Here is a 27,799-nt window from a genome sequence, read left to right on the forward strand (position 1 = left end):
ATTACCACAAGGCTATTTGGTTTGTACATTTTTGATTCTTTTTCGTCTGTAAATTTGCATTTTCACCATGTTACATTAGGTATCTCATTTTACTCATGCATCAGGGTAGAAACCAGTTTGTTTATGTGTATTTTGTACAACATGATACAAGTGTTTCTCTTGTAATCTAGGTACACCAGATTCCAGACACATCAGGGTAGAGACCTGTATGTTCATGATAAAGCTGCCTCAGTACTCCTCTTACCAGATCACAAGACAGAGACTGCTCTATGCCATCAACTGTAGAGAAGACCCACTCAGTGGATAAGAGACCTTGACCTGGAGAGTTTACTAGTAAAAGACTCTAAATACCATAAAATGTATGAAATACATTGAAATGCACAGGGCGACATGCTTTAATGTAATCATTTCTGTTATCAGATGTATGTAAGAAAAGTGTTGTAGTATTGTAAACACAATGCTCAGTGTATGAAAGTTAATTCTCTTGTAAGGTTTATTGTTACCGTTATTAAATTTCAAACTTATCCTTGTGATAATAGAAATTAGGCTATGCTCTCATTGTAATATGTGTGTTATTTTCTAAGTTAATCACACAAGACAAGTTGATGTAGAAATAATGCCAGAATCATGCTCATTTTTTCATATGAGACAATTATTTGTAATTGATTTAAAGAAGAAATTGCTAGGGTGATGGGATGCTCTCTCATTAACATGTATTTTCCTTTTTTCCTGCTGTTGTCTTTCTATTAGCACATCCCAGTTAGAAGCGCAGCATCAATTTACAAGTTAGTATTGAGATGTGAATCTAATGCGCTATCATAGGATACTCCAAGAGTATTAAAATGCCAGATTTTAATTTATCTTTATGTACAAAAAGGAAAAGGATAAAATTCCAATTACATAATTTAAGTTCCCAGGTTATTAATCAGAGCTTTTGAGCAATGTTGGACTCAAATATAATGCTTTATTACATTGTACATCATAAAGTATTAGTAGGTGTATACATGTATGTACATGTATCTCTGCTCAAGTAGAAGAGTAGGATTTCACTTAAGTTATTTAAATTGTATGTAGTGTTAGCTAATTGCACTTGGAAATGTGGAGCTTCAAACAGCTACTGGTAGTTTTCAATGAACATTTGGTAAATGATCGTAAAGGACAAGGTTGACATGGCGTTTTGCAGCTGTATGGGCTAGTATTTTACCAAGTTGTATATTTTCAGCAAGATAATTTTAGGTATATAGTTATTTGAAAAATCGCTAATTGAGCATACCAGATGCGTATCTAAGACTTTGACCCATAAAGAGCTTAACAATGGTGTAATATTTGATTTTGTTCTGATATCTCTAGCACGTCACTTGTTATATAATGTAGTTGACAGGTCAATTAGCTGACCATTTATAACAGCTCTAAAAGGCCAGTTTGTAAGTTGTTACTAGATCCAAGTATCTAATGTATAGGTGAAATCTTGAAATTTTTGCATGCGTGTAAAGGTGTGATAGTATTTAAGGTAAAGTTGCACTTTGTTGGTTACTTTGCAAATGCATTTTAGGTGAGTTATTGTTCATTGCGGTGTGAATGATATGGTGATATGAGACAATGCACAGTGTATATATAACAGATTATTGATGGTATATTTGTGTATGCTACAAGGATAGTTGACGGGTTGCCTGGATACTTTATTTGCCTCATTATATTTGGTTGTGAATTCCACCCTAGATGCTACATTCTAAATGTATCAGATGTGGATTTAAAACGATGGAACCACATGTATTTGTAGGAGAATGAAGCATTACAGGAATAAGTGGTGACTTTGTCTTTTTGGTGAATGATTGTTGCACTTTATTTAATCAACAGTTGTTAAAAATATATTGCCCTAATACAAGGAGGTTGGTGGTAGCTAAAGCTGAACAATATTGATGAATTTTGTTTCACAAAATAAGGTCATGTTAGTAACACCCGCCATGAGTGTCTGAGATAACTGGTCTCAACTATCAGTATATCAGCTGTTATTTCCAGCTACTGGATATGGCAGAACCATACTGATAGCCTTAGTAAGTTAACTTCCAGTGGTCTCTGAAACTACCTCAGAGGCCTCTGAATCTGTTACCTGAAAAAGATGGCATGTTTCAGATTGAGTGTTGAGATCAAAATGATATATTGAAATATCTTAAAGAAATAAAGATTGGAATAAGTGTTGTTTGAAATTTGAGTTACTACAGAAAGACTGATTGCCATCACACATCATTAGGCATATTGCTTGAATCAATCAGTTTTGTCATTCATGTCTGCCCATTTGACAGCTTTGCTGAACAGATTAATACTGGCATAAAAACATTAAGTATCATTGAGTCAGTGACATTTTCTGTCATTTAAATGGATTTCTCTTAACCCCATGTGCAAAAAGGCACTTCAGCTGTTATATCACACTGCATAATGTAATTACTTATTCCAACAACTGTTGTGGTGTACAAAGTGAATGGTAATAAGGAATGCCTCTGTGGAGAGGTTGATTGTGCAGATACTCCAGTGAACTATATTAAGTCAACTTCCACTGGTGGACCACAGGTTTAAACTGCCAGAGGTCAGGGTGGCCTACGTGAGGGTAAATCTTCTCAAAATCAGTTTTGCTCCACTGGAAAGGTGGAAGAGAGTCAAATGTGGGACCAGATATGGCAACAAACTGCATAGACTTGAACATCTCCGAATTTGTCAGCTAAAAAAAAAAAGCAATAATTATAGTGTTATTACATTTGTTATAATGGTAGACTTGCACATTCAACATGAACTATATGTAGTTCTAAGGGCTGCATCTTGGCCCCGTGTGACTCATCAATAGTTTTTAAATCAGCTATTAATTAATTAATCACAAAATTTGTCTTGTATTTCTTTAACTTCTAAAAATAACTCTAGATAAACTTAAACATGCTTGCAGAATTGATGCAAGTATCTAAAATAACATATCATGTACTGTGAATAATTTCAGTCATACAATGAATTCAATCCAAGTTTTTCATTTTCTTCATCTAGGAGATTACCTTCATATCTGTCCCTCCATGGGACCTGTGTCCTAGGGCTTCGATGGGATAGCTGCCATTGGCAGGGTTCAGATCGCAGCGGGCAGATATGGCATTCTCTGCGCTGTATGGGGGTGTGCAGTTACAGCGAGAGAGAGGATCATGCTGATAGTCATTATATCTGCAATACCAACAAAAAAAGCTTTAACGTGGGATTTCAAGCCTTATATCATTTAACTCTTATTGGAGTACTCAAACGTTTTATTAGGGAATTTCTTGAAATATGAGAATTTTTTTAGTCTGTTTGTATTGTCAAAACAAAATGACAATTATATTTTGATGAGAGAAAGCCAATCTAATGTGTCTTTAAACATTATATTTCAAAGTAATATGCTATCATATAACACATTTAAACAGTCTCTATGGAGGAAAATGTTATTATATTACCTCATCAATGCTATCATTGAGTTGATGTCTTTCACTTTTACATGATCCCTCCTAAAAATGTTAGCTCGTGCAGTTTTGTTATAAGAAAACCAGTCTCCATACTTCTTCACCATTTTTATCCAGCCACTAGCTTCAAATACCTCTTGAAAATAACTGGAATATTTTGAACAATTATACATTATTTACATATAATAAATTATTGGGGCATACAAATCGGTATACTATACAATAAATTTCTCCACAAATGGCTAATCACAGATTGATAGTTTATCTAAAATTATAATGGTATTTATTGAAAAAAGGGACAAAATCTCAACATGAACAAGTATTTGATGTCCTGGTTCCAAATGATAGGTTCACTTCTTTAACTGGGATGGATTCTCAACTTACGGTATGTTATAACTTGGCCAGTAGCTCTGTGCAGTTAAAACTCTGGTCATGTCAGCATATTTTACCATATTCCTAGAAAACTATGTTAGTATTAATTTCAGTCTACAGTACAGCAAAACCTTTTATAAGTACAGCTACATTTAGATTGTGCAACAAATCTTATCTAGTTAAACATTACATAGTCAAATCATGTTCTCAATACTGACAAATGAATTTGCAAATATCAGACAGCAGAAATTTCAATTTACGGTATTTGTTCCACCACACCAAAGAGGCCAGCAGATGGAGTCTGCCCTGGTTTGAACTTAGTGTAGTCAACTATCATCCACTGGTTGTTATATCTAGAAAGATACAATATCACTAACTAAAATTATCCAACCATCCTGGTTACAAAATGTTCATCTTTTCTATTGGTGAATGCTTATGTATTGATAAATTACAATTAGTTTTCTGCATTTTATCTCCATTTAAAATTGTCCTAATAGTAAACATTACACTTTGATCCCTCCCCACCAAAAAAATGCTTAAAATAATAATATCACACATCTTTTTCTAAAAAAAATTCCAATTCAATCTTGAAACAAAACAGAAAATGGGACTGATCATGTATTACACAGCAGCCACTAGATTTAAATTAAAGCTAGTCCACCTAAAAGAAAGTAGAAATCAAGATGTCTTCAACATACGTTCCACTGTTGTATCTTGAGAATATCTGTGCCCAAGTATCAATGCTGGTGGCCAGACGGTTAGCAACCATGGTGCGTATGCCCTCCAGGACAGAGTAGGTGGGTTTCACATACTTCCACAGTTTATCATTATTGTTACCAATCGTTGTCTCCTGGCTCACCTAATGATTGCCAATAATAAGATGATAAATATTAGTATGAAATTAGATCTCAATAAGATAACAAAAAAACATAAAAAGCACTAGTCAAGTATAATACTAACAAAGAACGTAAAATGGTGAAAATAAAAGAATAAAACTTTTTAATGTCAAATGTATAAATAGACCCTCAATAATCTTGTTAAAGCTGATGTCATTTTTCTAATACTAAATTACCTAATTTTACACAGAAATATTGCTTTAGGTCTTTTTTGTGCCAACTGAACTTTAAATTGAACAAAAAATTGTGCACTGTTCTTACCAGTCCTGAGCTTATGAGATAGTAGTCATCCCCAGAGTAAATCACGCCGGGGTACGAGGAAAAGGTCATCACTTTGCCAGGAATCAAGGGACCACTATCTGGACAAAACAAAAAAAAAATGAGAAGAGAAATTAAAATATGATATAAAGCTATCTGTTTTTTCCCCTCAAAATTCTCTCTTCAGATTGTGGATGAGATTCAGCTAATGCATTGGGTTCATACAGATATATAAAACAGTGGTTCGGAAAGTGATCAATCAATTTTTTTTCAAATAGCTTGACACATTCATTGTTACAGGCTTGCTATATCCTTAAGATTACCTTGTTGTGTTTTGTAGCCAAAGTCATATTTCTTTAGTATCCTCAGCATTGACTGAAAGCTGCTCCAAGTGTCATGGGACACATAAAGGTCTTTGTTGCCTGGTAACAGTTTAACAAGTGCTGAACAAGATCCAGATCCAAGAGCTCTCGACTTGTCAGGTTTATGTAAGGCTTCTTCTAGGTCCTCGCTATCGCCAGCAATTTGAAACATGCTTAAAAATAAATTTTGCATTGTGTTTTACAACAGCATGACATACAGGTGTATAAAGACCTCAATAAAAATAAAATCCTATGTTTTATCTTTTAGATGTAAATATATAAATATAATAACAAACAAAAAATTCGTTGTAAAGATACAAGTGTTTAAAGCTTGTTTACACCATGATATTGATGTACTGCATGGGTAGAGTGAGAAAACGGACATCAATTTATATGCTTAGATAAAGAAATTATCCCTACTTACAGGAACTGGAATGGGTCTAAATCTATACTTGGGTGGGCGGGCTTGTTTTCATAGCCATCTTGCAGTCCACTGACTTGCTTCAGGAATAAATCTACCTACATAAAAGAAGAAAGATTTTACAAGACTGCTTTTTTATAGTGTAACATTGGTGATAAAATTAAAAAAAAAAACAGTTAATAAAAAAGTTGAATACATGTATATATTCACTTGAAATTAATAACAACACTTGATAAAGTTAAGAGCCTGCTTTGTGAGGGGTCAATTTAAGAACATCATACTTGTACTTAATGAAGTATGATTTTTACTTGATGTATGGAAGTGCAAAATGAGTGCAAATACATAGTTGCAAAACATTTTAAAGATGATTTACACCAGAATGTAAATACCCTGATCAATGTTGACCTAATCAACACTGAAATAAAGCTCAGCTACATGTATCATGGTTAAGCAACACAATATACCTGATGCCAGTACACTTTGTCTTCTGGTGAATTATCTGGTTTATTGATTTTGTCATTAACCCAAGCCAAATTCTGCTTCACATAGTCTGCAAGTCTTTTACAATAGTCAGATGGACTCTTGGGATCACAGTAACCCTGGACAGTATTGTTCCAATGCATTGCAATGAGCTGGCGAGTAATGTACCCTTCTGCCAGGCCAGCAGAATAAGCCTGGGCAAAATCTGGATATGCTGGGTTAGTAGTTACTTCTAAGTATGACCACCTGAAAGAGAGTAAGTACTGCAAGATTAGGCTTGCACACATTTTTTCCATAAAAAGGCGATTGACACTTTTGAGCTATACAATGCCTAAATCATTTTTAAACTTATAGCCATTGCTGGGTAGGCAAATATTACTAATAAGAGAGGCACAATTTTGAAATTGTACAAATTTGTGAGCTACAGTATGGTTGGATTTTTTTACATTTTAAATATTGGTATAATTATTTTTTTAAGCACATTTAAAATGTTCATCAGCTGCAGAAACATACCAGGATTTTACATGTACTCTTAATCTTTATGAGTCAATATGAAGTCGTTGAATTTTTTCCAAAGTAATGTGAGTTTTGTAATTGTCTGTCATTATTAACTAATTAATGTGTATTTAACCAGCCAAATTTTAAGCATTTTGGACAATTTCTGGGAATTTTATACAGGGCACCTTTCCTCCTTAGTCATATGAAGGAATTAGATAGGAGTAATCCCTTGATTTTATTTTAATATGATTATAAATAATATTGAATATGACTTACCCGGTCGAATTAATCTCATTTGAAAAGTTTGCATATGCAATCCAATCGGCTGACGGTTTCTCTGTCTCTATGAAATACAGGTCTGTGTGAATATCATATTTTATGTAAATGAACTCCGTACAAAAGGAAAGATGCAAAAGAAACAGGAGCGATAAACCTATATTCCCCATCGCCATTTTTACTGTGTACGCTGATCATGTGGTTTTGTCACATGATGACAACTTGACCCAGTTTATGTGGGAGCCGCAAACATACTACCCATCCACGTGGGCCGTTTCATATTCAAAACGATGATGTTATAGATGTCACTTGACTTTAGATATTTGTATATTTGACACAGGTATAAGATATACTGAGATTCATTATTATTTTGCTCATATTTGGCAATAAATTTTTATATTCAATTCATCGGTGAGGCAAGACTGGAAAGAAACATGGCAGCCAAAATTGCAGCATTGGTGGTTTTGTTAGCTGTGACATTGGTGTACATATTAAAACCAGAGCTCATTTTCATGGACGAAGTTATATTCTTAGATTTGCTCAGGTAATATCTAGTTTAATCTCTCTTCGACTTTTCCCTTCTTTTATACATGGTGTTGCCATAACAGTATTCATAATAATCATACTTCAGCACTAAAATTAATATTTAAAAATATTATTTTAAGTTTTAAAAAATAGCATGATTGGATTCCACGCCCCACAAAATTGCCAGTCATTTATATTAGTAAAATCATTTATTCAAAATTACAGATACATGTAGGAGGTTCAACCTTGCTTGTTGAATTACCCTGAAAGAATTAGACTAAATAAAATAAAAATAAACAACTAAGAGGACCTGTTTTTTTATTTCTGTTAGGCAGCAAGAATAATGTTCATGAATTTTGTTTTCAGTACTCATCCTGTCATTGGTGGTGTGGCACTCTTGACACTTATCTGCTTGGCTTTGGTACTATTTTTTTGGAAGTAGAAAATGGCCAGCTTGATTGACTTATCCAATGGAAAGGTACTAATTGGTATTGATTGCTGTAAATTGAGAATACTGGGGAGATGGGTGCCATGGGGATGGGGACACCCACTCCCCTTTGCAAAATCCTGAACATGTCCAATTTTTCATGCAAGCTCTGTAAACTACAGTGGATGTATTTGTATATCATTATTTTATTTATAAGATTTGATGGAGTGCTATCTGAAAACAAATAGCAGCTAGTATAGTGTAAAGAAATTCAAAATGAGATACATTTAGATTTAAGGCATTTACAGACTAATGTGTCACTGTTTGGAAAATAATTGGTTTTCTAAATTTAATTGCTGATTATGTAATTTCAGGGCATGCTGACTTGTACACCGACTTGAAGTATGAGTAACCTGAATCCAAGATGACCACACCAGCCAGTAAATTCTCTTAAAATATTCAGTGCATGTTGGGAAAATATTATCTTGTAAGATGTCGTCACTTCTCAGAGGGACCTCACTGTGCCTGAACTGAATTAAGTTTTACACATGGATTCATAATGTGTGTATGTGGTATGTGTTTATGCTGCAGGATGCATTATCTTTTTGGGTTGTACACTTACCAAAGCTTAGATTCCTTTTAGTAATTGAAGATTTTTTAAGTGTTTGCCCTTATGCAATCCAGGCATTTACTACATTTGTCTTTCATTCTAAGGTTGTTAAATATTTTCATCTCCATCACCTGAATAATGTTTTTTTTTTTTTTTTGTTACTAGTTTGTTTGTTATATTTCAGTTTGATATATGTAAATCCAAACTACCTGTCAGCACATCATCCTTAATATATCCTGAATCATTAGAAAAAAACTTTTAAAAAGAATTTTACTGGATACTGGATATATTAATGTGTTAGTTAAGGAAGAAAATGTGTGTGTGAGCAGAATTAAAAACACCCAATAATTATGGAATTTAATGTCAGTATTTAGCAATTTATTAGAAAAAAACTTATTGGACTGATAAAAATTACATTTCTTTAGAAGTTAAAAATACTTTTAAATATTCTAAATACATACATTATTCATATGAAGGAACAGTAGCATGTTTAATAACATTATGAAATACAAAAAGAAAAAAAATCATTAAACATAGACACACTGGGTATATTGCTACCATAGCACACTAATAAGGTTGTCAGATCAGCTAATATATTTTTTAAAAATATTGAAAGAAGACGCAGATGTTGAAAGAAAATACAACATGCCTGGGTTCCCTACATGGCAAGAAAACGCACTCCAGGTGTAAATGTTGAGCTACAACAGAGAATGGTGGGATAAACTATTAATAAAACGATAAATTAAAAGTAAATGGCATTGGTACAATTTTGGCGCATTGCTAGACAGTAGGGTGCACGTGTTAGTATAACACATTTAGATCAAAAACAAATATATCAGGGACTTAATTTGAAACATTTTACTGATAATAAGAATGTTTCGTTGCATTAGAAAATATACACTTGCCCTAACAAGTTTGTTGCCTCAGCAGGTTTGCCATTTATGTGTTGATTTTATTAACTTTGATACATTATGTCACGAGGAAGAGATTCAAAACATTCAGCAGCGATGTGCCCCCGCCATTCCTCCCTTCAGTTTCAGACACCGTAAATTATTGACTATAGTGCGGTGCATTTACTGTTCTTTAGGAAGAGCATTCCTCGTGGCCTGCCCTCTGGAACCGCTTGTAGCGATGCCTACGTTATCTGCTAAACCGTCTTCCGCAGGTATTCGCTATCAGATAAAAGAGCCCGCTGCAAACATTCAGGACGGTGTGGCCTGGTCAGTCTTACAGCTGTTGATGCGGCACCTTGGACACAGGATCTGAGACGGACGCCGCGGGTCTAATTCCTCGCGTTTCCGCAAGAAATTCGCACACCTGAAGCGAGGATGGAAATGATTTGAGAGCGAATAATCCTAACCGACGTGCATGTCGAAAATTAGTTTTCGCCTGTGACCTTTCGGTAAAGTAGTGTATTGCAACAACGCGTATGGCGAAACCAAAGAATCTTACCAACTTCACATTTTACATGCCTTCTGCATTGTCAAAATCGTTTCCTTTTAGATGCTGATATTTTTAGCGACCGTGTATGACTATGCAATCACTTAAACATGGAAATATGTAAACACGGGCCAACAGACAGCAAGTTTTGCGATTAACTTATGTAGATAAGCGTAGTTATTTGCGTTTCAGTCTGTGCGTAATTGATACAAAGAGCCCCAATACAAAAGAGATTATTTAAAACATTTACTTTAAAGAGGCAATATTGCGCGTTGCACATTCCCGTGAAAGCTTTGTGCCAAAATCAGAATCAAATTCTATCAAATGTAACCTTGTAATACATGATACCATATGTAACTTACTTTGCATGAAAAAGGTGGTTGCATAACAGTGTATCCAGCGGTTCCGGCACGATGCCCATCATCTTTTCACACACTTCGCACCTCACCTCTAGCTCGTCTATCATCGGTGTATAGCATAACTTTTCCTGGTAGGCGGCGTCGAAATCTCCCTGCTGTTCGTATATTCCTTCCAAAACTCGATGGATGTGGTAAACCTGATACTGCATTGAAAACAGAGATCATTATGTACTAGCTAGTACCATTGATGTGACGTTGAAAAGTCCTTTACTCTAAAACACACACACACACACACACACACACACACACACACACAAAAAAAAAAAAAAAAAAAAAAAAAAAAAAAAAAAAAAAAAACGATTGCCCCTTTCCCTATTATTCATAATTCATACACTGTTTGTGTTGTAAATGTCTGTTCGTAAAATAATGATCGAACCATAAATGTTGAAGTGTATACAATGTATTTTGGTCGCGAGTCTCACCTTGCACCTTAAAGCTTGAGCCATCTCTAATGCTTTTCCGTACAACTCTAGAGACTGAAAATAAACAATACCAATTATACATTAGAATGCTATTGACGACTCAAGAGAGAAACAGAAAGAGAGTCAAATATATTGCATTATGAACGTGTCAAAATGCTAATCAATTCAATGATCTACACATGCCATACAATGTCCAACGAACGTTAAACAGTGACGGGTTCAAGATATATAATCTAATATTAACTGTAGCCTACACTTAAGCGACTGTGGTCTCTCTAGAATGCCCTCCCTCCCCCCTGTACAAGGATGGTTGGGGGATGTAAATGGAAAGGGATCGTGTAGGGCATGTTCTATGATCCACTATGCGATCAGTTTTCACTGGTACCTTTTTGACATTATTGCCCAGCATCATGGCGTCTGCCCTGCCGATGAGGACCTCCATCTGCCCATAGCGGTCCCCGGTCTCTACCATTATGTTCAGGGCAGCTTCGTAACGGGGATACGCTTTCTGCAAACATAATACAAAAAAACTATATACAGTTACTGTAGTTATGAGGTTGCTCAAACTGTTTGTATTGCGTGTGCTCTCTGTGTTATGGTTAATTTGCCGTTAGTACAGTTTGTTTCATATGCACCTTTTTATCAAGTTGGCAAGTTGGCGTTTAACCTTTTACAAGGCAGAATCTGGAAAAGGTTAGCTACAAAAGGCTAAGTGGTATAAACTGTACACAAGGCTGGCTGTTACAAATGATCTTGACCGAACATGTTTTCTTCCTGGTTACAGACGTGGTTATTTGGGTACACGTTAGGGATAACCAATGTCCTGGGAATATATACACTTCAAGCTTCAAGGCTTGGTTGTATTAGGCCTTTAAGGGCGTCTTTAAGTATTAAAGAATGTGTTCCTTGTACGTTTTCAGAGACCCACATTGGAAGTGCTGTTTTGATACGGGCACGAGGTAGCACCTATACCATAGGGTTTTTATGTGGGCAATGCCGCACACTTCCGATATTGATCGTGCAAGTTGGTACCCTCCTGCCGTGAAATGTATTCATGGCACAGGCTCGCAGCTTCTTTCAGTTCTGAAATGGCTTGTTGAAAGTGGCAAATTGCTTTCGTGTTCACTACATGGGCTCCCATTTCTCACGTCTCCTCGGCTGGTAACCATGTTATATTAGGATATATAGCTTTGATGAAGAGCTTGGGCTTAAGAATTTCCTTGAAACACACAAATTGATTTTTAAGGAGAGGGTGTCTTCTTTTTTTATTAATATTGTAATTCTTTATTGTAAGGCCCCATTTATGCCCAAAATAAAATATAATGGAATCTTCTTATATATATTATTGTCTTTTTTTGTCTAAATTTAAGATGGATTAGTTACTTTTGTTTTTCAGTTCACCGCAGATCTTCTCAGGGCGACGGTAACAAATTTGGGGTGTGTGTATGGGGTGATGACAAGATATTTTCACAGCATGTGTGTTTTTTAGTTATTGGTATTTTGATATCCTTTTATTCACTTGCTTGTGTATATATTTTGGCAAACACGTGCACATATTAAGATATTTTGAAAGGTAATTCCAGTTTTATGATAATAATTTTTTAGTCATCTGTCACTGCACCCAGACTGCATTAATTTACTCTTAACCTACCTCAAAGTCATGTAATTTCTTGTGAATTTCTGCAAAGCTGTGCAAACATTTTGCTTGAACGGGTCTATCGTTCTTCTCCATAGCTGACTTCAAGGCATCCTGGAAATATGGATAAAATGAGTGAAGTTAAGATAACAGAGATTGTTATTGATAGCAACTAGGAAAATGTTGGCTCCTATCAAGTTGATTCGAGAAGTCAAGTACATTATCACTTGGGCAGATAATAGGAGATACAACGATACATAGTAATGGAAATGCAAAGTTTGAATGTAGGTTTTAGTACAAATCGTGTTGATGTTTAATAAATTGACCTTTTTACAGAGCCAAAACGGCGGATAACAAAATAGTCTGCGCACAAGGAGAGATACTTCCATAATTGCGTCGAGGGAACCCACTGATCAATTTGATCATGCTTTAAATGCTATCGCCTTAGACTATCAACGAAAAGGTTGTATGGGCACCACCAATGTTGATATTTTGAGAAAAATAACTGCGATGTTCTGCAGGCGATGACATTGACAAAATACATGCTTATTCCGTGATTTCCAGCCAGATCCATTTAGAGATCTTTGTTGACTCTATCTTTGGAATATATATTTTAAGTCGCTACCAAAACGTCACCAATACCGATTTAAAATAAACTTTAATATGTCTTTTTGCGTCCTGGCAAATTTCCTATCAGGAAATTTGGTTTTCAATAAGAGCAAATTAACACTGATAGAGAGTTATTTGTTCATGAACGTTCGAAAACATTAACATTGAAAGAGGGTTTGTTGTTCATGAACGCACGACAAGGTAGAACCTAACGTAGGAGGGAAGTGGAATACTCATTCCCACGGCATTGTTACACAAAAAATTACTTTATATCCCTAAGGCTATTTGTCTTTCATTACAGCTATCAATCCATCAAATGTCATCATAACTGCCTATTATTTCCGCAGCCAATAATAAAACGACCTCAACTTTCTATTTCAAATGGGAAAATCGATGTTTAACTTTGTCCGTGTAAGTTTAGAAACAGTTTTACGTTTCCTGGCAAGTGTTTGTGAGTTGGCAGTCGATCCCATAATAAGTTTGACAAATCGTCTACCATCAGACGCAAGTTTAGCACCAAGGCACGTCCTGCGTTCCTCGCTTTGTCTGTGTATCTAGATTTAATTAAAAACTTAGGATGAATTTTCATTAACTTGTAATCTCCAATAGGGCTTTTTTTAACAGGCATGTTTTCATGAAGTGTTCCATTCCTAACAAGGTTTAGCATTCTCTGAGGATTCACCAAGTAAAGGCGTCACACAAACAACTCATTTAAAAGTAGATTAAACAAAGTTTTCCCCTGACGTCAAAATAACCAAACTAAGGCATCCATCAGGACTTGAAAAAAAGAACACTTCAATCTTTTTTCTCCCAGGGAGATGCGTTTGCTGAATGTCGGAAATTAATTATTTTATTCCCTTTGCATTTCCCTTTGTTTTCGATCGATCCACGTTCTGATAGTGCCTATAAAGAAATGATCGGCTTGCAAAACTCACGTTGGGCCGACGTTACCAATGCCTTAGCGACTAACGGAAAACTGCCAACAAACTACCAGGGGGGATAACAAAACCACCATATGATTTCCATTGGCTTTATTAGATTCAGAGTCTCTGTTGGAAGGCAAATTGATTTTAATGATAATTTTTCCCGAATTATTCTTCGATTTACAAGTTTTTTTGGCGTAAATTAATAGACGGAATGTTTTTGCTTCTGGCTGTTCTTCGGCAATATATTTGTCCGTCATTTTTGCTCCCTCCCTCTTCCATACACAATAGATTTCATATCAAGTTGGTTACATTTGAAATTTCGGCTATTCACAAACACGATTATTGGTTCAACTAAGATGATGGCTGAATACTCCTGAGCTGTTGTCAAGTTAGTCATGTAGTATCGCTAACGATAAAAAACACCGTCTGATGTCCGACTGTCCATCTGCCTAGTCGTCGTCCCGGATTTTACCTCTACAATAGGTAAATATGTCTGAATTGGAATATTATCAGTTCTAAAGCCGATTTTTTTTTATTCAAATTGAACTCTTATGGTACCATTAAAACGTAGAGCTTTTACACAACAGCTGGCACAAAAACGAACGTATACTCAAAACACAACAACTGAACGGAAATGGGTGGTGTTGGGGCACCTCTCACAACCTGTGGTCAACATTGCGTTGTCTTGTAAACCACTTATACCACTTAAAAGTTAGGTTAAACAAACTATTGGAGGGAGCTGAATTTGAAAAGCACGAAGCAGCACTGCTGACCCTAGTTATCTTTAATTTAGATCGCACAAAGGTCTGGTTGCCGTATCCTTGTCGAAAACATTCAATTACTTTTTTGATTTCCACCTCCTTCACGTTCCAATGGCAGAAGGCAACCAACAGAGGAGCCGTTTCTCCAGGCGATTAAAACCTGCGTGTTACTGGCGGTGTAAGGCAAATATTTTCCAATGATCACATATGTACAGAGTACTGATACTCAAGTTCACGTTACCAGCATAAACAAAACTTTGGCTCTGGTGCTAAAAGGAAAATGAATTTGTTGCCAAGTGTATTCTATCTTTAGTGGTAATGAGATCGAATTGGTTGTCAGTCGAGGGTCGTAACAGTTCAAACAGAAAGGTGACTTGGTTATCGCTAACAAGCGTGTATCCTGGAAATATGATAATTTGATTTACGTGGCTGTAGAGGTGTTGATGAATGTACAAAAGGCGCATGATGACAAAAGGCCATTTCTCAAGCTGTGATCTTTATGTTTGACACGGGAACTATAATAGGAAAAGTTCAACCTAAAAAGATGGTTGCGATGTTTTGGTGAAGATGGGAGATTTTGGCGATTTTAGATATATCAAAAGTAACGAAGTACACAGACATGTTCTCATCCACATACCTTCATACATGTAATCAAGCTGAAGACCATCGATACCCTTGTTCAGAGACTTGGGATGCTATGAGAATTTTCGCTTATAAGGAAATCAAAAACATGTTCATCATCTAAAAGAAGGTTATTGATCATATACCAGTGCAGACACAAAAAACGTCTTATGCAGACACTAGTACTAGTGATATATATATGCTGTATTAGCGGCTGATGTGGCCGATTTATTTCTTTTTCAATAGTTCCTCGGCGCAATTTTTGCGGTGGAACGTTGCCTCAAATAAAGCCATTGGTTTGGGGTTGTGCATTTTTATCGTCCATTGGCTTAACTTGCAGTATATGCTTGCTTTACGGCTCAGCAGAAACGATTGAAAGAAGAAATTGAAAGAAAGAAAAAATAAAAGGCCCTCTGGAATTTATTCACAAAACATATACTGGTGAAGATTACAGCTGGCAACAGCAGTTTGTCCCCCCCCCCCCCCCTTTCTCCCACCTATGGTATCCTTTAGACGAAGTTTTATCGGCATTTTTCATAATTCACACCTGGAACCAATGTAACGTTTTATCACACAGCGGCGGCATTTCAGAAAAAGATATATGCGCATATCTGACATGCTTTTATACTATCTCCTCAAGATGTTGCTTAAAGCCAATTTTCTGAAAGAGAGAGAAACGCAGTTTGCGTCCTTTTGTTAATAAAGAGATATGGTAGCTCGAAACCATGGGTTTGTCTAGATATTTAAAAATCTAATACTTAAGTTGTCATAACCTATTTCAATATCAACGCCCAACAGAGATCAACGTCAAACTCCATAAGCACATGGAAATAAAAAAGAGAAAACCAACGAAATTATTAAGCCCATAGGCAATTCCTCTGCAACTTAAGATAATAATGATGCATATGATTGGCAATATTTTCTCTTGATTTTTGTTAGCCAGATTGACAAATATATATCAAATGTCTTTACGTTTACGTAATTTTGTTCTGACGTGTTTTTTATAAATCGAATCAGCATGCGTCTAACATAATGAAAGGAAATTCGGAATTCGCAATACTCGGCTATTTATTTCTTCTATGACTCAATCCATTCTATGTTTAGGAGGTTTTGACTCAAGACTCAAATATGACGCAAGGGAAATTAACTTCATCCTTTTGCCAAAAGGTGTCGATCTTGAAAGAAGCGTGTGCGGTTCACAGAATAGAACGTCGTAAACATCGATGGAAATCGAAAACAATGCAATGGTTTGATTGGCATCCATTCGGTTTGATTAAACAGTTGGATATTAGTCTTCCATCATTTAATGCAAAGGACACTTTAAGTAAGTGACCCCAGACTCTCAGGGGATTCAAACGTCAATTTGACGCCACTAATACTCGCTCTTATGTTACTGTATTCGCCAGAAGTGGCACAATGTCAAAGTGAAAGCATCCATTTCAGCCAATCAAAGACGCCAAAGAGACAGTGTTTCACAATTAATGCAGATCTGTGGAGATGATTCGCTCTCTAATAAGATAACAATGATAACGGTGCTTTAGTCTGGTCCGAGGACTTTTATCTAGTCTGGTCGTTGACGTCTTAGAGTTGATATCGGCATCCAATTTACTACATTTCCAAAACTTCGCTAATCGACTTGTTTTTCCTGCCAAATTTGGGCAATTTCTTTCTACCGTAGATTGCACAGACAGCAATGTTTTTTTCATTAATTGCCAGCTGTACTAAGACTACGGAATATAACAAATAAATCCCTATGCTTTCAGATAGGACACATTATATTCATTTTACATCTGTAAATCTGTCACTTATCTAATAACTTTAATGTTTTAAGGGCACCAAGAAATCTCTCTCTCTCTCTCTCTCTCTCTCTCTCTCTCTGTGTGTGTGTGTGTGTGTGTGTGTGTGTTTGTGTGCGTGTGTGTGTGACCAAGCGTGGCAACCATAGCCGCAGTCTGTTCCGCTTCCCGCTTTCAGGTACACCCAACAGGTGCATCATGGGGATCAATCATCTCTAGCCCCAGGTGTCAAAGTGATAACGTTCTTTGCGCATCATGCTTCAAGACTTAAGTCTATGTACTCTCTATTTTTGTCTTTCCTTTTTTTCTTTTTTTTTCTTTCTTTATTAAAATCCTTATACCGTTTATTGTATTATGAGCTACTTTCGGCAAGCATTTTGCAATCAAGATGAAAATATACAGTTTGTCGTCAGTCATGTAATTCAGCAGATCGGTACATTGATCTTAGATAATTACAGATTCCCGAAGTAAAGTTAACTTGTTCACGCTAGGAGTAATAAGAAGACACACACGCACATTTGATAAAACTGTGGCATCTGGACAAATAGCCTCGTAAAAATAGCGACCATTTTCCCTTTTGCTGACTAATAATATTCACAAAGCAACTGGATTAAAGTTGTATTGGGGTACTTTGATCAGGTTAAAGCTTGATTGCGAGAGCATGGAAGGCCAGAAAGTAGATCAAAGTTTCCCTGTATATTTTGATTCGTGATCAAATAAACTTGGATAATTTTGAACCTGCGCATTTTCACTAATCGCCCGCTGCTAAAGCAATACATAAAGATAAACAGCCAACACGAAGATTATTGAAAACGAAACACGTGTGTCTTGGCATACCAGAGAAATGGGTATCACTTTGAAGTAGATATAGTTGATATCACCTGAAATAAATGCGAAACATGGCTCGCGGAGAAAACATCTAAATTTAGTTAACGAAGTCAAGGTGCATATTATAACTGAGGGGCGGGAGGCGAGATTTATTTGATCAAGTACAGTACTCATTTCTGTATCTGACAATCAAACGTTTTGATTTGGAAACCAGTAAGTACAATGTAGGTTCTACAAGTAAATATAACACATACTTATTACACAATGTTGTGTACAGGTGCATGTATTTTTTATTTCATGTTCTTTATTCACACATTTTGAAAGTCTAGTAAACAACACAAAGTATAAGAATATATACCCTTAGTACATATACATTATGCTTTCCCTGATCATTTTTCCGGAACCCAACTCTGGGAATGTTATGGTATATATCTCATGTGTATAAACTGTCTTCGCTGTTGGTTTATTCGAGAGGGGCGATTATATCTAAAACACATATGGTTTTGTGAATCTTACTCGTACATATACATATATCTCAGTGAACAAGAGCCATAAAGCTTCTATAGAGAGCTGAAAATCATCAATATTTTGTATTGCCTAGTAAGACACCAAGCGTACTGCCCACCTAATATCATAATACTTTGAGCTGCTATTACGTAAAAAACATCAATCATGCGCTTATTTAATATTTAACACCTGGTGGATTGGATTACTCCGTTACGAATTTCATTCTGCAGTGGTACCGAAAAGCACGCTCCTCAAATGTGTGTATTATTAAGTTGGAATATCTTATTTGTAGGAATTAGGAGGGAATACGGGACATACCTATTTGAATAATGTGAGAAATGGGTCGGGCATTCTGCCAGCGACCGAAATTTGACAAGGGAAATTTGTTCTATTGGAACGCGTTATGTGCATATATAACCGACATATACCAAAAATTATGTCACTTTTTCATCCTGCCGCGTTTCAGACGTCCCATTACGTCCAAAAGATAGCAAGCTTCTGTGATCTTTCCCTTCCGCGTGGCTACTGGACGGAACGCAACAGGTGCGGGCGCCTAATAAACAACGCACATGCCTACTTGAAATAAACTTACCTAGCAAATATCAGCATGGAAAAAAGAGCAGGTTTATTTATTTTATGTAATCTACCCGGAATTTGAGAATCAATGTCACTACTGGACGTATACATTCAGTTACTAATATAAGTCTATTAACCCACAACCCCTGTATAAATTACAGTAGGATATTTTGATTGAGTGGTTTAAGATGATATATGAAAATCAACGAAATGTCAAAGAAAACAATCATATATTGTAGGTTGCCTATAGAAGGAGGATGGGCATTGTAAAGTAAATTCCCGCTCAGTTATAACCAAACAAAAAGTGATAGTCTCCAGAGGAACGAAGAAAGTGAATAAATTGTTCTTAAGACGCCTTCGTAGCACTTATGAGAAAGAAAAAAATCGATAATAGGAAAAGTATTGTGTAGTACTTTAAGTCAGTATTAAATAGTGCTCTAAATATAAGGTTCTGATAAAAACATGTTTCGGGTTCAACATGTGCACGAGAAGACAAATGTTTTGACTTGAAGTGGACAGGAGTTGGGGAACGTGCACTTCCACTTATCTCAAGGCCTATTCGCGTTACTATTGAACAGAAAACAATGACTATCATTATCTTTCCATTACAATACGTGCATATTCACCACGGGTCGATAAAAACTAATCTTTATCCTAATTACGAGCAAAGCATCCGAGTTCTCAGTGGTTGAAAGCTGCGATTATTGTGAAGATAAAAAGAACATGCGTGATATCTGAATATCTAATAACGTTGATATTAGTATTACGGTCGAGCGATGAAAGGTGTTTCGAGCGAGAGTAATCAAGTCGTTTATGACGTCGACGTCGGAAGATGCTAGGTTTTTATTAAGTTAACCTTTAAACCCATTTAAGTGATGGCAGATTTTTGTCTGAAAAGAGAAATTCCGATACCTTACCTCGCATTTTTCCATTGCCTCATTGTAATGGCCCAACTCACGGTAAGGAATGGACAGATGAACAGAGGTTAAGCGTAGGTATTTCTGAACCAAGTCAGGAACCTCGATGCTGACAGAGAGCTCTTTGCATTTGTCCAAAAATTGCACAGCTTTGTTATAATCTTTCAGAGTCGTGAAGAACCTCGCTACGCTGAAATATGTCTCTATTCGTAGCACGATGTCGCCGTGCTCGTTTGCGACTCTGAGGGCATTGTCCAGATTTTCTAGACACTTGCTGAAGTTGCTAAAACCGAAGTAGGCATTGCTCATGGTAAGGTACACATGCCCGTGAGTTCGTGGATCTTTTGCTTGGTTCTGAAGGCTATGCCGAGCATACGACACTGCTTTGTGATATTCGCCAATACGTTCGTTGCCTCTAGCCAAGTTCAGATATGCCTCGGCACGCATGTAAGTGTTTTCACGCTCATTTGCTATGTCTATCTGTTGTATAGCATATACCAACATGTCCCTGTACTTGCCCAAGTCACTGGAAGCGTTAGCAAGATGCCCAAGAGTCTGGAACTTAAGCTGACAGTTCGAGGTCTTTCTTAGAACGTGGTTCCATTTCTTGACCGCCTCCTCGTGATCCTGTGCGTTGTACAGCTTCACCGCCTCGTTGATTTCCTGCTTAACAATTCTTTGGCCCATTCTTTTGCGTGTTTTTTAAGAAACCGTTAAGCCTTTCTGTGCTTTCTCCTGTCCTTTACGTCTCAAGTGGATATTTCTTCAGTTAAAACTGCTCACGGAGTGACTTGTAAGAATGCTGGTTACCAGAAGTAGGTACAGTGCACCTTCAGCAGTTCCCCCTTGCCTTCAGTGCTGCCCTCGTCTTTCACGTCGTCTACAAAGCCATTGTTTCTCCAATCACAGTCCTGGTCGAAATCTCAGTCAATACGGCGCTTCCTGCAGCTTTTATTGGAGTTACGTCTGTGGTGATGAATATAGTGCTAAGCAAATTAGAAATATCCCTTATCAGTCATAATTAGGTCATTTCTGGATGAAAAATCAATGATAACATTGGTAACATCTTACTCTCTCTTGCACCTGCCGCATATCTGTCCTAGGCACCATGCAAAGCATCTCCCAGAAAAGAACACTGTGGCTAAGAAAACGTTTACCAAAGTTTCTATAAAAAGCGCAGCAGGTTATTTGCTCCTCTGAGCTATGGGCCCCGAGGCTGCGCCGTGAACGAAGACACTGACTGTGACGTCATGTTGACAAGAAGGAACTCATCATTTCAGACAAACCTTCACCAAATCCAATAATCTACCACGCATTGCGCTGTATGTACGTAAATGCTTGGAGCCTTAGGTGGAGTTCATATTCTGAGAATTCCCTGCAGTAATTGCACAGACATACTCCTGGCAAGTCTACCTTCGGATGTGTTCTTCCAGCGATAGCGCCACGTGTTATTTAAATGTCACAGGAGTCCGGTGGAGGGCGCTATGATGAGCATGTTATAACAAGTGAAAGTTAGGCGAAATATTATTCATAAAAACCAAGCTAAAGACAGGAGCATTTACAACGCATTCCCGTGCATTTTGTTTTTACTAAAATACCAAATTCCATGGATAATTTTCTATCAATTTCAGACTTTACAGTATGTACGTTTGACTAACACAAACTGCGAAAACTATGGTAGAAGGCTTATTAAAACATGCCATTTCTCTTAACGTAGTTTCCAAAATTATGTACCATGAAAATAAACTTGATTTTCTGTTGTTGTTAATACTACTTATATTGCCACTGATATATGTGCTAATTATTTAATTCGAAGAGAGCAACACTTTAAATGAACGGCATCAATGCATAACCCACCATTGGTCAATCATATTCTGTTTTAACACATTTTAAGATATGAAAAGCAAACATTTTAGAGATATACACATTTTGTTTCAGTTCCTTTCCTTAACTCTCACTCATACTTTGGCACTAATTTCTTCCTCTGCTCGGCGGATATAGACTTCCTGCAAAAGGGTTTGGAAAAAAATTCCTTTAACCGGCCCATATGTTTTACATATTCTATTTCTCTAGCAGTGTTAGGAGCATAAAAGTCATTAGGCCTTAAAACATTTTCACCTTAAACTATTGAATAGTGTCAAGTCCGTACCACAGTACAGAGAATATGCCACAGCCATACTTATTTAATTCCTATCTGTTAGTAAAGACAGGTGCAAATAAGTAAAAGTGATTTCAAATATTCCAGTTTTCACTTTTTTGACAAGCTCTAGAGCCAAATAAGGGAGGTCTCAAACCACTCGGGTATTAACATAAATTTTGGATTTGATACTTTTGAGACCACAGAATGAGTTGTGTCGACAAATTGTGTGGTGGCGATACGCTGGTTAAGCCTAAAGATACTATATATGTGCATGTATTGCCATCAAACCCACAAAGGGATTCAGACACATGACCAAGTTCCACATTGTCCCGCGGTTCTAAATCTCCATTAACCATCCAAAATACAGTTCGATATTGGATAAAGATGTGAAAATAATGCAAGTATTCCTACAGGATTGAAGTGAAATAATGAGTCATTGATAACGTTCTTAGCCATAGACCACGAGGATATATAAGTATATAAATATATACATACGCGGATACTAAAATCAATCAGTGGACGTGGCAATGTTATGGAAATGATAAAGTGACATGTCATGATAATTCACAATATGAATTTTACGTGTTGTTATAGGAACTACCAGTATCGTCACATAGTTTTTGTCACATAGCCAGCAACGATAGTTTGTAAACCTTGGGTCAAAATCCTTTTGAATTGTTTTACGTGGAAAATGATGCAGTATGCAATTTTACAAGATACAGCTGGCCGTTGCTGATATTTGGTAGCGCTTCCCACCGATCTTCCTTCATCAGTAGGCCTAATACTGAATAAAATGCTGTAGTTGTGAAGTAAGATCGGAGTGCTTTTGTAGTGACATAGTCATTGCGCTCGTTGGGGATTTATCACTACTTTACGACCTAGGCCAAAGTGCTTTAGTTGTGGCTTGCATTGCGCCTGGTCATCATTTGGAGTGAAAGCATGATTTTCTAAGATGAAAAAATAATATGAAAGGTAGGTTATTTGGTTATACATGTAGTATGTGGCATATCTAGTCAGACTACACAGCTCAAGTTCCTCTCTAACACAACATATTTGATTAAATGTTTTTCCTCTCACATCTGAATTTTGTTGCCAAAAATAACTTTAAAAAATCACACCAAATGGTGAAAATGTTTGAAGTCATTGCCATTTTCTTTAACTTGGAAACGTATATACGACCCAGTCTTCAACTCAACTGTGAAATAATAGTTTTGCTTTCAGTTTGTAATTATCTGGAGCTCCATGGAGGCTATTTCCCGTACTCTTTTACACACACTCGTATATCACCAGAACCATTAGAACGGTTGGTGGTTACATTTTACTCGACTTCAGTATAAAGAAAACACGAGGAAACCATACATTCCTATCGCACCGTGTCTTATTAAACGTACCCATGGTGTGTTCTTCCTTTTCACGTCTACCAGAAGGATTGACCTTTGACATTGCCAAGCTTCAACCAGAGCTCCACGCTCTAATTCGATACAGGCGAGTTCTACCCTCCATCAGTCTGCTGGTTACAAACGAGTTATAACACACAGACGGGTCAGCAGCCACAGTGATGGCGCTCACCAACAGAAAGGATCTGTTGGTCGTCTTGGTCCTGTTTAGTGTGGCCAATATAATACTCGGACAGTCACGTAGGACCAAGTTTGACCGGTGTGGACTTACATTCACCGTCCCTGGCATTAACTGTGAGGGTTCTCCCAAACTGTTAAAGGTACTGCAGAGGGCCGTGGATAACCAGAGTGATGTCGACAAGAAGAACACCAAACTGAAAACCAGCGTGGCTGAGCTACAAAAGTTTATAGAAAACTTTAGGGAAACTGTGAACACCGTCAAAGCTGAGGTGGGTGGGCTGAAGAGAGTGGCATTTTACCCAGCTCCCAACCCTTTGATATACGGAGCAGACGACACCACAGCAGAAGACCGGACGCTGGCTCCCCCAGACACCACAGACATCGTTATATCTGAGGAGGCGGGTGAGAAAGGGTTGGAACCGGTGCTAATCAGACGACCTGGGAGGAGACCAGGACCTGATGGTAAAGTGATAATCTCGTTTATGCTGAGAATTGTAACTTACAGGATATGACATGGCTTACTGTTTTATAGCAGCCTTACCCAGCAAGGAAATGCAATACGTTCGCTTATACCCAACTAACTCGTACACTTAATTTTGGCTTTATATTTAAACTTCACACACTCAATATACCAATATACCATAGTGCATTTATTCACAACTTGTGAGACAAAACAGTTATATGTAGTTTAAAAGCTTTGGAAGTAGGCGTAGACTATATGCGCTAAACCAGAATGTATAATATAAACAAAATCTCTCTGTTCTGAAATTTTCTCTTCTGGAAAAAAATGCAGAAGTCCTGAAATCAGTTTCTTTTCCTTTATTAGTCACCCATCGTGCTATCCCCGCTATTTCCTCTACTATATTGTTTGTAACATAGACACTGGTGTTGTGATAGTGTCAATTATACTGCTACACTGGCTCTATACCCAGTCCAAACAGCTGGGGATTCTTCATTTAAATGTAAACATTCGCTCTGAGAAGGGTTTTAAAAACATGCCCTATAACTTTAATGGCCCGCCTTTAAATGCCAGCACATGTTTTAACCAGCCGTGGTTCTGTCACGTTCGATATAGTATAAGCAATTATAATGCGTTATACAACTGCTGTTTTTTAACACTATTGCTACACTCGATTACGTGAATGCTTTAATTGGATTAGCCTTTCCAAATTAAAGATTGTTATGGTAGAGTGGCAATTAGTTTTATTTTTCTTCTGTTTCAGTTTAACAAGTATGTTTGAAAGAAACTACCCAACACAGATTTCAAGAGATTCGGTCTGCCGTACCAAGTGATATCCCAGAGACACCAAGGACTCGTTTACCATATAAAATGTTGAATTTCTAACGTGACTTTTAACAATTCACAAATCCAATACCCAGTTGCGTCGTGTAAGCTGAATTAGGCAAATACTTTGATGTAATTGCAACATTGCTCGGAAACTATCTCAAATATGAAAACAATAAAATACATCTGTAGAATAACACTCGGTCCTTGTGCATTACATTAGCCAAATACGAAAACTCCCCAGATTTTTTTAGTTACGAAAATTCGACCGACGCCCGTTAAAATTTGCCGAGGCCGGACTAATTTTCTTAGAGGCCTGCACTCTCCCTATTCTGTCTACCTGGTCATGGTGTCAGTAATTACTTCAAGTGGTGTAGTGGAGCTGCGCCGGCTTCCAGTCAATCCAAACAATTTGAAATAACATTTCTAGACGCTCGTGTGTTTTGCTCAGTGTGACCTCCGTTGCGTCTGGGAGACCAGCGCGTGCCGCTACTGCATGAGATTCACCGCGTTCCCAGCAAAGTCCAGTGTATGCTAAAAGACTTCTGTGCTCCACATGTTGGTAGGCACCCAGTGCATTTCAACTTAAAACCCATTATGTGTATTGTGTTACATACTTGAAAGAAAAAAAAACAGGCACTGGCTTAATGTTTCGTAGAGATAGGATCGTTGACGTTTTTAGAGCCCGTTTGCAAAACTTTCGGTCGTATTCGTGTAAGTATACACCAACTGTAGGCCCTGTATTGTTAGATAATGTCAAATGTGGAATATACCTACATACCGTGTATATAATGTTAACAATGCTTAAATGTGTCCGATATTTTAAGGAAATATTTGTACATCACAGCCACATATTAGGAGAACGTTTTCTCTTATCCAGAAAAACGATGAATAGGAGGTCAAATGACGATGAAGTCCTGTCATTATAATAAAACGGCAACTCTCTCTTTCTCTCTCTCTCTCTCTCTCACGCACACACAAGCACACACACGGTCACAGAAACAATCAGATTACAAAGTTCACATGCAGATCGTTTTTCGAATATCATTTGGGTATAAATTGTTGTTTTATTTTTCAATTATTTTTTATAACACTTCAGTTCAAAGTTTTAGGAAGCTGTATTTCATTCGACGATGTCGTCCATATTTGCGGTTACCTGCATTGTAACTGACTATACGTGAAAGCTCAAATAGAGCGTGGCGCATTTTTTACCGCTTTTTCTAGTTTCTGAGAATTTCAGAGACCGCTCATTAATGGTATAGTCAAAACTTTAAGGGCCTAACGTTAATAAGTATTGTGCATTAGTACTGACAAAAAAAATACATCTCCCTCGTGGTAAACACGTTAATGGCATCTCATCTAAATAAATAACCAATCAATGTATCAATCGAATGATTTCTTCTTTAATGTAACTTAAGAAATTCCGTGCCCCGATACAAGTAGCACTAATCTAAAACCCCCTTAATCTTGTCGACATTTAATTACACACGCTACATTACTGATACTTAGACGTTGGATGTGTTATTATATTAGAGTTGGGAAGTATAACGCGGCCGTGGTGAATAATTTACCACTTGCAAATTAACCCCTTCGATTCAGAATACAGAACTTTATTTTAGGTCTCAATTATCAAAAATTAAATGAATAGACAAAAATGGAGGCCTAAAATAGAATGAATGAATTGATTTAAAAGGAGTTTTAGAATTAAATATATACTCGTGTAAATAAACAGCAGGTCTACTTTCAAAACCAACTGCTTTGAGTTTGGATTACAAAAATCACGATAAAAAGAACATAAATCTCATAATTGAATGATGATGATGATGACTAAAATTATAACACCAGTTGCATATAGAAAAGGTACACTTCACATATGGTGGCTTGACTATCTACAATGTAAATGCCAGAAAAATGCATTTAATGCCTAACATTGGAGTCGTTTGAATCCACGCCCATTTTTAAACTGTAACTCTACCCTCATGCCCATAACCCACCCCAGTGAACCAAAATGTATTATTCCTGACCACGGGCTATTCCTGAAGGTTGCAAGGTCCGTGGCAAATACGGACGAAGAAACCGAAATGACGCTGCAAATTAAAACAAATTATGGTAGCGTGGGCAGGATCCTATCCGTCTTTCTAATTGAATTTAGAGCAATTGATACAGGAAAAATCCCTTTACCACTTAAAGTAAATGACGGAGTATGGGAAACATCTTATTAAATTATTGTATCTATTTTTATCTAGGTTGCACACCATGGTTGATTAAGAAAAAATCAATTTGATCATAGATGTAGTACTTTAAAATGATTAAAGGGCATTAGCTCATTGCATTGATTATACGAACATTAGGAGAAACAAATATATGAGACGAAGGTACAGTACGTTCTTTTCCTCATTTATCCTCCTCTGTAATTTCAAACTTGGACCCATCAGGTTCAAACAATGTGAGCAGATCCGCTTAACAGCTCCATCATTTAAGCATGGATCCAGCTCAGTTACAATCAAAACAGAACGATCGATCAATCCCCAATTACACACACCATTTCGGTTTTGGTAGAGCGTTCATAGTAAATTTACCTAAGATTTAATTTGGCAGAGAAACGCAGGTTCCGCCCACTGAAAACATTTTTGAAAATCACTTATGCCGATACGTACACCGTTCATTTACTTCCGATATGTTGTATGATGTTTGCATCCCTTGTATTGAGGAAACTCGGGCATTGGATAAATGAAGGCTGATAC

At 36.9% G+C, this 27,799-nt stretch overlaps 4 protein-coding genes and 1 long non-coding RNA gene across 7 annotated transcripts in view; 3 read left to right on the top strand and 2 right to left on the bottom strand.

Moving 5' to 3' along the window:
• The window catches only part of LOC106151352 (putative E3 ubiquitin-protein ligase HECTD4), a 29,604-nt gene extending 27,405 nt beyond the window's left edge, over positions 1-2,199 (top strand). For both annotated transcript variants that reach the window (XM_087000574.1, XM_087000573.1), the window contains exon 63: positions 171-2,199. In XM_087000574.1, the coding sequence (XP_086856700.1) occupies positions 171-307 (137 nt within the window). In that variant the 3' untranslated portion in view covers positions 308-2,199. The remainder of the gene's footprint in view (positions 1-170) is intronic.
• On the bottom strand, positions 1,813-7,247 carry LOC106151353 (putative aminopeptidase PLBD2). 2 transcript variants are annotated; one of them, XM_087000593.1, is made up of 11 exons: positions 7,034-7,247; positions 6,244-6,505; positions 5,783-5,877; positions 5,324-5,531; positions 5,000-5,098; positions 4,541-4,701; positions 4,103-4,195; positions 3,855-3,926; positions 3,465-3,617; positions 3,039-3,198; positions 1,813-2,716 (listed from the first exon to the last, which is right to left on the bottom strand). In XM_087000593.1, the coding sequence occupies exons 1-11, from the start codon at positions 7,207-7,209 to the stop codon at positions 2,540-2,542; spliced, it is 1,656 nt and encodes a 551-aa protein (XP_086856719.1). In that variant the 5' UTR covers positions 7,210-7,247; the 3' UTR covers positions 1,813-2,539. The 2 variants fall into 2 exon arrangements, with proteins under 2 accessions (XP_086856719.1, XP_013380030.2); XM_013524576.3 differs by having other exon boundaries at positions 5,000-5,097; positions 5,320-5,531.
• Positions 7,241-8,951, top strand: LOC106151337 (uncharacterized). Its single transcript, XR_001237213.2, has 3 exons — positions 7,241-7,577; positions 7,925-8,036; positions 8,360-8,951. It is a non-coding gene; the product is annotated as an uncharacterized LOC106151337 (long non-coding RNA).
• A 487-nt stretch (positions 8,952-9,438) lies between these two features.
• Positions 9,439-21,481, bottom strand: LOC106151336 (43 kDa receptor-associated protein of the synapse). The gene is made up of 6 exons (XM_013524556.3): positions 20,054-21,481; positions 12,528-12,626; positions 11,262-11,384; positions 10,877-10,930; positions 10,398-10,597; positions 9,439-9,912 (listed from the first exon to the last, which is right to left on the bottom strand). Exons 1-6 carry the CDS (start codon positions 20,738-20,740, stop codon positions 9,798-9,800), a joined length of 1,278 nt encoding a protein of 425 aa, XP_013380010.1. The 5' UTR covers positions 20,741-21,481; the 3' UTR covers positions 9,439-9,797.
• A 2,074-nt stretch (positions 21,482-23,555) lies between these two features.
• On the top strand, positions 23,556-25,252 carry LOC106151349 (uncharacterized). Its single transcript, XM_013524571.2, has 2 exons — positions 23,556-24,232; positions 24,994-25,252. The coding sequence occupies exons 1-2, from the start codon at positions 23,752-23,754 to the stop codon at positions 24,996-24,998; spliced, it is 486 nt and encodes a 161-aa protein (XP_013380025.2). The 5' UTR covers positions 23,556-23,751; the 3' UTR covers positions 24,999-25,252.
• Positions 25,253-27,799: the final 2,547 nt, after the last annotated feature.

This window comes from Lingula anatina, chromosome 1, assembly GCF_051362555.1.
Source record: "Lingula anatina isolate TDL-2025a chromosome 1, LinAna3.0, whole genome shotgun sequence".
Lineage (NCBI taxonomy): Eukaryota > Metazoa > Brachiopoda > Lingulata > Lingulida > Lingulidae > Lingula > Lingula anatina.

Excerpts from the sequence above, each read along its gene's own strand:
- LOC106151353 (XM_013524576.3), bottom strand. The coding sequence starts at position 7,209 with ATGGCGATGGGGAATATAGGTTTATCGCTCCTGTTTCTTTTGCATCTT. Across the intron at positions 5,878-6,243 it reads ACAAAGTGTACTGGCATCAG|GTAGATTTATTCCTGAAGCA; the intron begins GTATATTGTGTT and ends TCTTTTATGTAG. Across the intron at positions 3,199-3,464 it reads TCAATGATAGCATTGATGAG|ATATAATGACTATCAGCATG; the intron begins GTAATATAATAA and ends TTGGTATTGCAG.
- LOC106151336 (XM_013524556.3), bottom strand. The coding sequence starts at position 20,740 with ATGGGCCAAAGAATTGTTAAGCAGGAAATCAACGAGGCGGTGAAGCTG. Across the intron at positions 10,598-10,876 it reads CTCAAGCTTTAAGGTGCAAG|TATCAGGTTTACCACATCCA; the intron begins GTGAGACTCGCG and ends TTTTCAATGCAG. Across the intron at positions 9,913-10,397 it reads AACCACCTTTTTCATGCAAA|GTGTGCGAATTTCTTGCGGA; the intron begins GTAAGTTACATA and ends TCCTCGCTTCAG.
- LOC106151349 (XM_013524571.2), top strand. The coding sequence starts at position 23,752 with ATGGCGCTCACCAACAGAAAGGATCTGTTGGTCGTCTTGGTCCTGTTT.